This window comes from Strix uralensis, chromosome 6 (genome assembly GCF_047716275.1).
Source record: "Strix uralensis isolate ZFMK-TIS-50842 chromosome 6, bStrUra1, whole genome shotgun sequence".
In the NCBI taxonomy this organism is placed as follows: domain Eukaryota; kingdom Metazoa; phylum Chordata; class Aves; order Strigiformes; family Strigidae; genus Strix; species Strix uralensis.
This window is the reverse complement of record NC_133977.1, coordinates 21,332,935-21,344,849: the sequence shown is the minus strand read 5'-3', so window position 1 is coordinate 21,344,849 and position 11,915 is coordinate 21,332,935. Positions and strand designations below refer to the sequence as shown.

General features: G+C 43.5%; 1 protein-coding gene across 2 annotated transcripts; it reads right to left on the bottom strand.

The window, feature by feature from the left end:
• Nucleotides 1-479: 479 nt before the first annotated feature.
• On the bottom strand, nt 480-11,024 carry CHRNA1 (cholinergic receptor nicotinic alpha 1 subunit). Of its 2 annotated transcripts, none has more exons than XM_074872283.1 (9): nt 10,982-11,024; nt 8,922-9,067; nt 8,747-8,791; nt 8,214-8,323; nt 7,782-7,977; nt 6,927-7,164; nt 5,583-5,806; nt 4,040-4,279; nt 480-2,098 (listed from the first exon to the last, which is right to left on the bottom strand). In XM_074872283.1, exons 1-9 carry the CDS (start codon nt 11,022-11,024, stop codon nt 1,967-1,969), a joined length of 1,374 nt encoding a protein of 457 aa, XP_074728384.1. In that variant the 3' UTR covers nt 480-1,966. The 2 variants fall into 2 exon arrangements, with proteins under 2 accessions (XP_074728384.1, XP_074728385.1); XM_074872284.1 differs by having other exon boundaries at nt 10,988-11,024.
• Nucleotides 11,025-11,915: the final 891 nt, after the last annotated feature.

Genomic DNA, 11,915 nt, shown 5'->3' with positions numbered 1-11,915 from the left:
TTAATGCTAAGATTCAAGCACATGCTGCTCTAAGAGGATTGTTCTGTCAATTTTAGCACCAATCGCAGTCTCCCAAATGGTCCCAGGCACTGTTATGCTGCAGTTTAGCTCCTCGTGAGCTGCGTGACTCCCTCCAAGAGCTGAGAGCTGAGAACTCACACTGAAGATAAACAGAGCTGCAGCAAGCACTCCGTCAGCAGAGGTTTCACCCAGCATACATCTTCAGCAATCATTTACAGGGTTAATGATCGTCCAGGGAGGCAAAGATTACCATCATCTAAACCGTAAGAGCTGAGCAGAGTGTTACAAGGGATCGATTGCCCCAGACAAACTGTTTGCTTTGCTTAGGACTGCAGTTCACCAAAACACTGTCCAGCAAACACTACGCAATGATGGAAGTATTGCACAAGTGCCTAATTTTCCCTATAGAGCATTTCAAATGCCAGGCCTCTGCAGACACAACACATTCCTGTAGAGCATTAACATAATACAAATTATTTTATTAAACTCACAGCAAATTATTTACAGCTGTAGCAAAGTAGTCCTATTGGCTTGGACAACCAGCTGGGAAGGATGAGTAACTTGTATAAGTTGCCCCACCTCTCCTTATTTATTTTTGAGAAAAATAGGCAGCACTGCTAGTATTTCCACGCTGTATTATTGAAACACACATAGGCTTGTTTCTTATGTTGAGTGTTTACTAAATCCCAAAGGTCTTTGGCCAAAAGCAGCACTACTTCATTTTAGCCACTAGAGTGAGCTGCTGCTTAACATTTGAATAAGGTTTGCGCAATTATTTGTGTTGCCGAAAAGAACTGTCCTATCATTTTGTCATACCTAAGTAAAACGGAGATCCACACTTTCTCTAGGAATCATCTTTGTGATGCTGCGTCTGACTTTAACGCCCATGATCTATTTCAGCAGGGCAGGGCACAACTTTCAGGGAACAGAGAGAATTGTGTTTAAGATGTCATACTGAGCACCCCTAAATTTGAAGCTGCCCCCACTCAAAATGGAGAGTGGAAACCAACCTTCCCGGAGCAGAGCAGGCTGAGTACAGAGGTTATCATATGGATACCATCCTTTCCCCTCCGGCCCAAACTGTTCCCTTAGGATGCAATTGCAGAACATCTCTGTTGACAACTGAAAATCCTGAGCATTAACACATAATGAGTACGGGGCTTCTTATAATGAGTATTAGCGGGTAAAAATAAGAGGATAGCAATTTCAACATAGACACTGGGGTGCCTGATGGTCACAGAGAAGAGCTTGGTGATAAAACAGGGAAGAAAAATCCTCCTCTACAAGTCCTTTACCATGGGACTTGATAGCAAAAAGTACCTCTGGGACACAACTGGCTGGGGCTGGATCATTCCCACAGTAAGAAACAGTCCCTCCTCTTTGCTGTATGAAGAGTTTCTACAGGTAGAGTCACATACAACAATCAGTCATTTCACATTTGTGCATGAAAATCAAGTGCTACAGCATGGAGTTTGAGGTATTTCTGCTGGTTACATCTAGTGTTACAAGAGAAGTCATTTGTGACTGCCAATACAAAAACCACAGAGCAGATATTGAAACCATCTTGAATGCTAAGGTTGGATACAGATTTACAGCTCAGCTAAAGCTTATTACACTGCTATTGATTTCACTAGAATTCTATCTGTGGGTTACAAATCAGACAGTCCTATTAATACATTAACATTTTTAATAAATAGTAAAATGGATCAAAACCTGGCTGACAGCCATTCAGTCTACCAGTAATGCAAGTGTTTCTTTTTGGCAATGACATGCTACTGAGCAGCAGCTCAGAAGAGCTAAGTATGGAGCCTTACACTTTATTATCCCTGCTCTTTCCCAGCAGGGACCAATTCCTGTCTGTGAAACTTTCGGAGGCTGGCCAGGTTTTGATGGTTAAGATGCTTTCAGATGCTGACCAGGATAGCAAATAGTTTCCAGTTGATGTTCACCCTTGCTGATTTAATTCAATAAGGCGCCCAGCAAATACGGCTAATGTTCCTATAATACAAACTAGCATAAATATGCCAAGGAGAAGATGATCAACCACCATCGCAACAAACTTCCATTCTTCTGCAGCCTGGGAAAGAAACAAAGGAAATGGTAAAATCTCTGCAGAGCCATGTTTGTTATGGGCGTTCTTGTAATTTACTGTCTTGAACAAGGGAAAGGGTCTTCCTTAAGTTCCACTGTTATTATGCAAAAAATACTCATTTTCTGCTCAAAAGCAGGTCAGTGATTGAGAAGGCCTAAGCTACCTAGAAATGCAAGTTTCAAGACTAAACTGTTTAGAAACCCTGGCAATTTGATGAACAATTTCATTAAAAAGAAATGTTGAAAAGCTTAAGTTTTAGTCAAATGGTTGCTTTTGAAAGAGAGTTTAAAACATTGAAAGCAAAACACTTTGACCCAACTGTGTTTGTTTTTTTTTTTTCTATTGCTTTTTCATTCTCTTGGGATACCTAAGCAATTGTCATCTATTTAGCTCTAGTCCCTGCTTTCCATGCCTAGTATACACTCTAAGGTCTGGGAAAACCTTCTCCGTAGCTCCCTTAGTCTTTTTTCCAGTTGTGGGACACCATGAACCACTTGCTCTGTGACCGCATTTTCACTGGATGCTTTTGTGGGAACCCAGCACTGTAAGAGTGAGCCGAGTGTGAGGTGCTAAGTGCAGCAGTGCTCAGGATTTCCACCCTGTAACTTTGCCTTATGGGGTGACACGTACTGGCCTAAGACACGCTCTACTTTTGCCTTAGTTGCGCCACAAGTAGAAGAGGCTGTTGTAAATTATCTAGAGGGCACTGATAATCAATACTGAGGTAGTTCATGAGTGTACAAGTGAATGCAATGAAGTGGCGGCCTTCAGAAGCCACAACCTTCAGTTTATTTGGGGAGCTTGACTTCTGAAACCCCCTGGAAGCGATATCAGTGGTGACCAGATGACACTTCCGAAGGCAGCACTTTGTCAGTAACCCGAAGACCTTCCTTGTAAGCCTAGGAGGAAGTGAAGCCCAGGGACACTGAAGCCACGCCAGCCCTGCTGAAGGTAACACTTTATCTGCAGAGAGGCATAGGAGTCATGGGGAACATGAGACTACAGCCAGAGCCATTCCACATGCTCCAGGAATTTGGTCACAGGAACAAACCCTGTGGTGTAAATCCTGCCTGTGGGAAGGAGGCGCCTCCTTTTCAAGACGATGGCCAAATTATTGTCCCAGAGGACTCTCTCTCTGTCTTCAGGCTAGCCTGCAGCTCAACGGGAAAGGTCTACGATCATTTAGAAAGGTGAAGTACCAGGACTGAATTACCCATGCAAAAGCTGAGTGAGCTGTGATAACTGAGGTAAAAGAGGGGGTTAATTCTGTTGAATGTGCTAGAAGAAGGCAGAGCTAGGTTTTCCTGGGGAATGCTGCCATATGTGACTCTACACACATTTATCCTTCCTTTGGCTTGCAATGTGGAAAAAGTAAGTAATCAGAGTAGCTCATGACGTGCTTCACTTGCAGGGACTACTTGTAGCATTCAGGAATGAAACAAAACCTTATCAAAATTGGCATTATCATTTGTAAGTTACATTTAACACTTCTCAGATAAAACTACTAGACTTTTGGAGTCTGGCTTGCTTCCTGGCTTTTCAAAAGCATCAGGAGTTTGCTTACCACATGGGGAAGATGCCCGAGCGGGACACAGGAGAAATATGTTTTGGAACTTGCTTACAGTTCTTGAAACTGCTTTGCTACTCACAGACACTCTGTCTCTATGGCTTCACATACCACATTTAGAAAACGTTAGCACTGACAATTTTTTTTTTCCTTTTCCTTTTTTTTAGGGGGGCCAAGATTCAATTGCCATCTGCGACAATTATCTGTTGCTCCTTGGTGACTGCATCAAGGGGAAAAAGACTGTCCCCTACTAAAGCCCAACCAATGGAGTGTTTTTGTGAGGCAGGGATATTTTGCCAAAAAAATAAGATGTAGCAGTTTGAAAGCAAGAAATGAATCACGCACAAAAAATGCCTTACATTACTGGCTTCTTGGTCTGATTTCATCGTTTCTGCAATGTATTTGATTCCCTCTATAGCATTTTTCACATCTGGATTTTTGGTAAGCGGTGAGTAGAAGTTGACAGGAACAGAACCTGGCTTCCCAGAAATTTCAGAAATATCAATATCTTCTGCATAAATATTTTTGTCTTGTTTATCCCTGGACGGTCGTTTCATTGTAGAGAAAAACATGATATTTGGGATTGTGTCAATAAAGATCTGAAACAAAGAGGGAGAAGTTGACAGTTGCTGGTTGGTGGGGCTGTGTTACAGATGCAGCTGTGTACTGAACAAAGGCAAGCCTCTCTGGTCCCAAATCGCTTCCCGTGCTGGATCAGCTACAGATTCCCTCTTGGATATGTCACAGCCTGCGCCTCAGTCACACTAGGGCTTTTGTCAGCCTTATGTCCTGGGGCAGATGGAGTCACCCGCAGGCCTGTCACACGTTTTCTGGAAACCATTTCCCCCTGCCATATAGCCAACATCTACACACGAAGGGGGGTGCGATGTCCCGAAGCAGACCCTCAGCTAGTGTGAGCTGACAGAGCTCAAGCAATCTCATCTAATTTCAAACATATTGCTTACAACTCTGACTTGAAGAATGGCCTACAAAGGATCTCTTCTGACTACTTACTTTTGACTTTACTATTACAAATGTTTTTTATACATGCATATAAGCTTTACAATCATTTCCTTTGGAGTAACAGAGGCTTGCTGCCAGATCAATTTTAAGCACATGCAGTGTTTGCCTGTTGAAATCTCCCTTCTGCAGGGATTGTTTGTGCTGCTCAGTGAATTTGCTGTAAGCTGTCGCCTTAAAAGTATAGTTAGACATACACAGAACAATCTCCTATTCATGTCATGGTTTAATATGAAACCAGGCAGCCTTAAAAAAGTCAAGAATATCTGAAAGGATCCTCTTTGGTACTGTTTCTCTGGCAAAGAACTTGTAATGACAGACACCCAATTTTTTCTGCATACTGTGGTTATCATCTAGACTACGGTGCAAGGACCTCCTTGCTTCCAAAGGACTGCAGAGCAGTGGTATTTACTGGTAAAGTACAGAGAAGATCATAGCTTTTGCTAAACTGTCTTTTGCAAAACGGGGGGCTGAATGAAGGTATGCCCAATGGCCTTTGTGCTCTGCACTCACACGGGCTGGTGAACTTGGCCACTGGCAGGCAGTAGTGCTTTGCAGTCAGATCGAGAATTAGACCAGGAAATGTAATTTGAGTCCAGATGGACGTTTTCTTTTCCCTGTACCTTCAACTGCCTGTGTTTTGCCTCTTCTGTTCCCTGCAAGACTCTACCCCAGTGGACAATTTTGTTACTTAAAGGAGCACTTTAGCAGTCTTGCTGACTTTATGCACAGCTAAGTAGTAAACACTGGCTCTTGTGCCTAGAGAGATTTAATGTGATGCATTTACTTCCCCAATTCTTGTTGACTTTTATTAGAAAACCTGCCAATAAAATATGGAGTGCTCAGTGGAAACCAGGAAACATGTAAAGCCATAGAGCTCACCTTCCTGACCCAGTGTGGCATGGTGTGAGTGCTTGGGGAGCGGTGGTGGGTGTTGATGACGATGACTGTGATGATGATTGAAGCGATGACAAACACCATTGTAAACAACATGTATTTGCCTATCAGAGGCACTGCACTGGAGGTGGAGGGAATCAGCTCCACGATGACCAGAAGGAACACAGTCAAAGACAGCAGGACAGAGATGCTGAGAGTCATTTTCTCACCTGCCATGCAAAAAAACCCAAAACCAAAACCATTGTGGCTCCTATCTTTCAGTACAGAGAGTGTTTATTTGAGAAAACAAGGATGTGGATGATGGCTGTTCACACCAGTACATGTGTGTGCATCTGGAGTGCTATCATCTTTCCCAGCATCCAAAGCAGTAACTAGGCTGACCAAACCTGAGAGCCTAACGTTAGCATCAGCTCCAGCATTAAGGTGGGAATCACCAGGTATGACTGGGCTGAGGTATGGGTGATGGATATAGAAAGCTTACTTGCCAGGAGCACTTCATGGCTTGTGCATTTTGAACGATGAAGTATATGCACCTGATTAATGCTTGCTCCTCAGCCTCCTGGGGGTTTGCCTGCCTTACTCTCTGGCAGGCTCATGCTGGGCTGTGTGGGCAGACAAAAATCACATCTGACACCAGAGGTCAGTTGCTATTTGAGATCTTCCATTATGTAGGATGTCAAAACTGAACCACAAAACATGATTCACACATCTTTTGTCTATCCAGTTCAACTTTCTTTAAAGTTTTCCACTGAAAAAAAAGATATCAAGTATTTCATAGAAAGACCTTAATGAAATTAAGCAGTATGAAAAGCTGACACAAGGTAAAATGAATGACGCAGAGAAAATGGTTGCAGGGAGCAAGAGCTGCTCAGCTGGGACAAAGAAGGCCAGAATAGGTCAGGATTACTCTTTGAGTCACATGAGTTAATGTGTGTGAACAGGTAACAAGCTCTCTGCTCTGACATGGTGCAGAAGGATCTCAGCCACCCCTGTGTGCTCACTTACTGTGTGACATACTAATGCACTAACTACCAACCTATGGCAGAACATAAAAATCAACTAGCTAAATCCTTGTTTTGCAGAAATTAACTGGATAGTCAATCAGTGGTTTCTGTGGGAAATCAGCCCAACTTATTTATATCAATAGTTTCAGCTTTCAGCGCTTACCCTTTATTTGCAGAATGTTTAGAGCCATTATTTTGGGCTGAAATGTCCAATTCTAGTAAGTGCTGCCCTTCAAGTTGGCTAGTGATTTCAAATACTGAGAATTTCTCAGAAACTTATTAGAAGAGCAATTTCTATGGCAGTAGAATGAATAAATTTACGTACCTGAATCTGTGGGTAGGTAAAAAACTAACCCGGTTAAGAAGGAGAAGAGCAGGCAGGGAATGATGACATTCACAATGAAGTAGAGTGGCAGGCGCTGCATGAGGAAGTGGTAGGTGATATCCAGGTAGGGGGTGTCAGGGCAGCAAGCATAGTAAACCCAGTGCTTCCAGCCGCGGTAGTCCTTCATCACCCACTCCCCACTCTCCATGAAGTTACTCAGATCTGGACGATCACTCTCCTGACAGAAAAAAAAACCCCAAATTCTTAATATTAGAGGTTCAGAACAAAATCAGAACTTGGCAGTCACTCAGGAACAGCATTCCCAATAACTGAGGCACTTCATTCATTTTTGTGAGCAAACTGCTCTTGTCTATGTTATTTTGCCGAGAATATCATCCTCTACACATCATTCAACTAAATATTTTACAGAAACAGTGAGGGATAGTCGACTAAACAGAAAGACTGATTAAATATTTACAGCTAGGAGACATACCTGAGGGGACAGGGAAAGAGTCCTTGGAAATGGAAAGTCATGAGCAGAGAAAAAGCACCCACCCCCAAAAATAGTAAAACGAACAAAAGCAGAACAGGCAGCAGCATAAGGAGTGGTGTGAAGCTGTTGGAGAATAGACAGACAGGAGACTGTTAGGGCACGGGAATTATGTGTCTGCAGAATTTTAGAATCCCAAACAGGAAATGTTGTGCTAGATCTACAAATAGGGCTTTTATATTTTACAGGTAGTTCCTGCTTGTTTTTCAGTCAAAACAAGGTTATATTCCATTCTAATTCTGAGATTTCCCTAAAAACATGTCCAGGTCCTTACTGCTTTTCCCAGTTACAGACTCCTTGCTTACCGGGTTAATAACAACCATTGTACCATCATACGTCCAAGTTCCCAACTTCATACTGCAGTTCTGCTGGTCAAATGGGAAGTGTGTGACTATAATTTCACAGTAACTTTTAAAAATAGCTGGTGGTGTCCAGGTGATCAGGCCTGTGTGCTCCAGAAGGACTTTGGTGTATTTAACGATGGCAAAGTCACCATCTGCACTGCAAAAGGAACAAGGACATTAACAGCAATATGGGCAGCGTAATTAATAGAGTCACAAATGGATTTCTCCAGCTGCGGATCGACTGGTCCCCCCAATGCCATTGTGCCTGCTCCTGGAGAAGCTTGCTCTGAGGCATGCTACCCACTGGCCCAGATGTCATGGGCAAGCAGCCCCACCACAGTGGTGCCACGGGGCAGAGCTACCCCTCCCTCCCCGGCAACTGCCACCCCTTACTTGTTGTAAAGAACAAGGTCTGGCCGCCAGATATCATCTGAGGGGATGCGGATTTTTTTCACGCCACCGTAGTCGTCTGGATTCCACTTGAGATTGACGTCTGTCCATTGCTAAAGAGGGAGCATTTCAGCCACTGAGAGCCTCTTCCAGCACTTCTGAGGGTAGTTTTGGTACTTCCTAGAAACATGCACCTCCCTTGCTTTGGGACATGCAGGTAAGCATAAACATATGCTAGTGGGACCCCCAGCTAATTTTTTACATTAACTTACATTTTGTTTAAGAAGCTTATTAAAAGAAAAATAAAATAATATAAAAGATAAATATACCAGAAGTCTACTGTTTAAAATACAATGCAAAATGCTTCTCTTAAGGCTCTTAGTGTCTAGCACATTTTGTTCTTGAGACCCCAGAAAGAAGAAATGCTCTGCTAGCTGACCCACCTGTCCAAGTTGCCCCTGAATGTGTAACAGAGTAGTTAATTCCTTGCTATGTCCAGTGCATTTATTTGAATTGGAAGCAATCATTAGAGTTACCTGTTTCAGGCGTACGTTGGTTGTCACAATCTGATTTACTTCATCCTTAAAAAAAAAAGAAGGCAGTAGCAGCAAACATCGGGATTAAAGGAGAAAAATTGTTTCCTTAGAAAAATGACACTGGCACTATCACATAAGCCAGTGGTTCAACAGGTACCACACGTTCATACCATACCACGCTAATAAGCTGAATGAGCTGCAGCCCAACAGTGACGACGACAGCATCGCGATGGTCCTCCACTGGGCGCACCACCTTGTTGTAGTCCCTGAACAAGTCCTCAACGAGGCGAGTCTCATGTTCATAGCACAGGGCCAGCCTGGCTGCAGAACAGCAGGGGTGGTGTCAGTGAAACGGAATAGGGGACACGCTACAGCGCTGTCAGTCTGAGGCGAGCATGACAGAAGTACTGTCTGCAGCAAGCTGCTGGCGGTGGGTGAACCCCAAGTCCTCTGTGTTACTCCTCATTTCAGGTGTGCATTATGTGCACTGCAAATTCTGTCAGCAGGGGTAATTACCTATCTGATCTGAGGTCAGTTTAGGAGTAAGGCAACAACTGCCTTCAATCAGGAGATGAACAAAACCAAATAGCCATGATTGTTGACTGAGCACTAGGAATCTCCTCCAGGCTCGACCAACCTGCAGATGTGCTTACATGTAATACTTGTGGGCAGTTAAGTGCAGAAAATACCCATAATCAGGGTTTTCTCATGTCACCTCCTCCACCTTCAGTTCCATGGACTTTCCTGTAACAGTAACATTAAAGGACAGGACCAAGCACAACAGTCATCGAGGCAAAAGCAGCATCCAGACCCCTTGCATCTGAAGTCTAAGCAGAGCAGGAGTTCCTCTCCGCTACAGGAGTTGTTCAGTGAGAGAGAAGGAAACCATTCACAATGCGGTCTCATGTTTCTCTCTCCTCAGGGAAGGTCTCAACCTGTCCTTGGAGAGCTCTGCCCGCAGACTGCTCAGCGTGACTCGGCAGCACTACACAAAAGAGCCCTTGTAAGAAGAGCATCACAAGTGAAAATGGCAGGTAGCAGCTTTGTTTCAGTGCAGCTTTAGCAGTACATGCGCGTGGCATTGTACGCTCAAGGGGTGAGGGCTGAGATTCCTACCTCACAGAAAAACAGACAAACCCCATTTCCAGATTGCCTGTTGCAGAACAAGCAGCCACACCACTTACCCAGACTGTAGCTGCTTCACTGTTACAGTGGAGTAAACAGAAAGACAGGGAGCTTGGGGCTGTTTTTGTATGCACCCTCTTTTAAAGGTGGTGAGAGGGAACAGAACAGCTGAGCCTTGCCACAAGCATTTTTGGCAGATCCCATCCTTGTCTTCCCCTCTCAGTCTGAATCCTGGACTGATAGAAGTCAACAAGAATTTTGCTGCTGACTCCAACCTAAGCCAGGATTTCCCGTTGTTTCCTAACTGACTTTTCATCAGATCCTTTTATGTAGTTGAGCTGAGATGCCAAGGATTCTGTCTCGGCCTTGTCCTGTCATGAGATGGTATTAAAATACTTGGATGCCATTGAGAAAAGATGTATGCTGCAGACAAGCACTGCTTGCTTCCCCTGCCAGGAGGCTGAGCTGGGGTGGGCAGGAGTCATCTTTCAATTTTTAAGTTATGATCACAGAATTATATCTAAGTCAAGCTCTTTGCTACGCTTTATTAATCCAATTAAAATCCTTCACATTGTTACCTTTTGGTGCGGCTTGGTAGGAATTTAGTATACTGCTTGAATTTGGTGAAAAGTTTTTAGGATCACAAAATACTTTTTCTTTTAAGTGACAGTTTAAAAAGAATTATCCTGGTATAACACATGCAGCTGCAAATCGATTCTGCTTCCTTGTCAGTAGTCCCACAACTTAATGAAATTTCTTGTAATGAATTTTTACATTTCAAGCCATGTTTACTAGATCCTTTCACACATTTTGAAATACATGTAGCACTAGAGGAAATGGGAGCATGGCAAAAACATAGCAGAGAGAAAAACAATTAAACACAAAAACTTCTCACTTCAAAATATCTGGTGTCTGAAATTACAAATATCTGAGCTGTTACCAATACACTCCAAAGATCTCATTTAAATGATTTGATGTGTTCATAAAACCTTACCAGTAGGACAGGCGGCTCCCAGAACACACATTCGCTCATACCGATGTATATACAATGCCCTGGTCCTTCAAGCTCAGGAAGGAGCTGATCCCTGTTCAAGGCAATGGCTGGAACACCTTTACCTGCAGAGATGAGGAGTATGCAGTGGACCTTCATCATCCCAGCTCCCTCCTGCTGCAGTCATACAGACAGAGGCAAGCACAAAGCGCCTTTAAGGTCTCCTCAGAGGAGGGCTGTGCTGCCTCCTGCCAGAGTGCTGGTGGAATATAACCACCAAGGTATTGATTTACAGCACCTGTTTTTGGGAATGACAGCTGAGGGCCACTGCGCCACCGGGCTGGAAAAGGGAGCACGATGTGGTTCACCAGTCAAGTATCATCTGCAGTTTACAGAAGGTCATTTTTTTCTAAGTGGCAATGTGATCTGTGACTTAATGAACAAATAAATATATAATAAAGATAAGAAGGGATTATGTGTAGAGTAACTGAACATTTCTGTGAGATCTCGGAAACTTCCCGAGCTGGAGACCCAAAGCTGTCTGTCGTCCTTTCTGACCACAGCAGATTTGTCAGATCTTGTCAGATTTGAGATTTTGTTTCTCTGATGGAAGAGAGATCGCGGTCATTTAATTCTGATGCACCCTCACCAGCACAGACTGCGTGCTGGGATGAGGCTGCTCCCTTTACTTCACAGATGGGTGAGAAATCTTTGAAGTGAACAGATATGTTTAAGAGAGAACCGTCTCCTTGAATCTACTGGGATTTTCAGACGGTACTTGGTACTCCCCTGAAAGCTGTTAACTAACCTAAGTAACCTGAAGTAAGAGGGAAAACTCTCCCATAGATACCTATAGGCTTGCTGAACTGTGGAAGGCAAACAGGAGGAATATATGTTTGATTTCTGTAGCAGGTCAGGTCCAGTGAATTCCTGCAGGGCATCCTAGTGCTTGCTCATTATTGTCATAAATTACCTGGAAAAGGGGTGAAAAGTGAGGTGTTTGGTAACAGTACTCAGTTATTCAGGCTAGCAAAGAAAATGATCAACTGTGAA

Bases quoted from the DNA above. Each gene is read 5' to 3' on its own strand.
- CHRNA1 (XM_074872283.1), bottom strand. From the start codon at position 11,024: ATGATGAAGGTCCACTGCATACTCCTCATCTCTGCAGGTAAAG. The intron at 8,792-8,921 runs GTATGGTATGAA...TTTTTTTTTAAG, and splicing joins TCATTCAGCTTATTAGCGTG to GATGAAGTAAATCAGATTGT. The intron at 5,807-6,926 runs GTACGTAAATTT...TTTGCATGGCAG, and splicing joins TTACCTACCCACAGATTCAG to GTGAGAAAATGACTCTCAGC.